The sequence below is a fragment of the Myotis davidii genome, unplaced genomic scaffold (genome assembly GCF_000327345.1).
Source record: "Myotis davidii unplaced genomic scaffold, ASM32734v1 scaffold1997, whole genome shotgun sequence".
Classification (NCBI taxonomy): domain Eukaryota; kingdom Metazoa; phylum Chordata; class Mammalia; order Chiroptera; family Vespertilionidae; genus Myotis; species Myotis davidii.
In genome coordinates, this window is record NW_006288266.1 from 149,559 (window position 1) to 150,124 (window position 566).

General features: G+C 68.6%; 1 protein-coding gene across 1 annotated transcript in view; it reads right to left on the reverse strand.

The window, feature by feature from the left end:
- The window catches only part of PRPF31 (pre-mRNA processing factor 31), a 9,532-nt gene that overhangs the window by 567 nt on the left and 8,399 nt on the right, over positions 1–566 (reverse strand). The window contains exon 10 of the mRNA XM_015561655.1: positions 9–131. Coding sequence (XP_015417141.1) covers positions 9–131 — 123 coding nt within the window. The remainder of the gene's footprint in view (positions 1–8; positions 132–566) is intronic.

The following is a 566-nucleotide window of genomic DNA, read 5'->3' on the forward strand; positions in this document are numbered from 1 at the left end:
AGATCCTGGCGTGGCCTCGTTCACCTGCGTCTGCCGCACGCGCCCACTGCCCGACTTGCCCAGGTGGCCCAGGCTGAAGCCCAGGTCCTCCTGGTAGGCGTCCTCCTCGATCTGGGGGAGGGAGAGGCGTCCTGGAGTCAGTCACCCTGATCAGCTAGAAGCCCCATCATCTGCCCCACCAGCCAGTCCTGGGGCCCCTGTCAGGCACCCGTGGGCCCCGAGAGCAGTGAGCCTTGCTGAGGTCCCAGTGGCGGGGGCCAGTGAGGAGCTGGGTCCTGTGACTGCTTCCCAAGCTGACAGGTGGGGTGTGTGTGTGCGGTTCTTGTGGGGCCAGAGGGGTGCTCAGATGAGACTGGGGAGGGGCATGCAACCCAGGGCACGGGAAGGGCAGGGAGGAGGGGCCGGGGTGGCCAGCAGTGCCCGGACCAGGATCCTGGGTCGATGCAGAGCCTTGGGGTGAGGGGCCCAGGGCTGGGGGTGGTGTGAGTCCCTTGGGGCTGGGGGACCAGGGAGGAGGCCGGGTGGTGCCCCAGATGAGGGGCCATAGGCAGACAGCCACAGCCAGG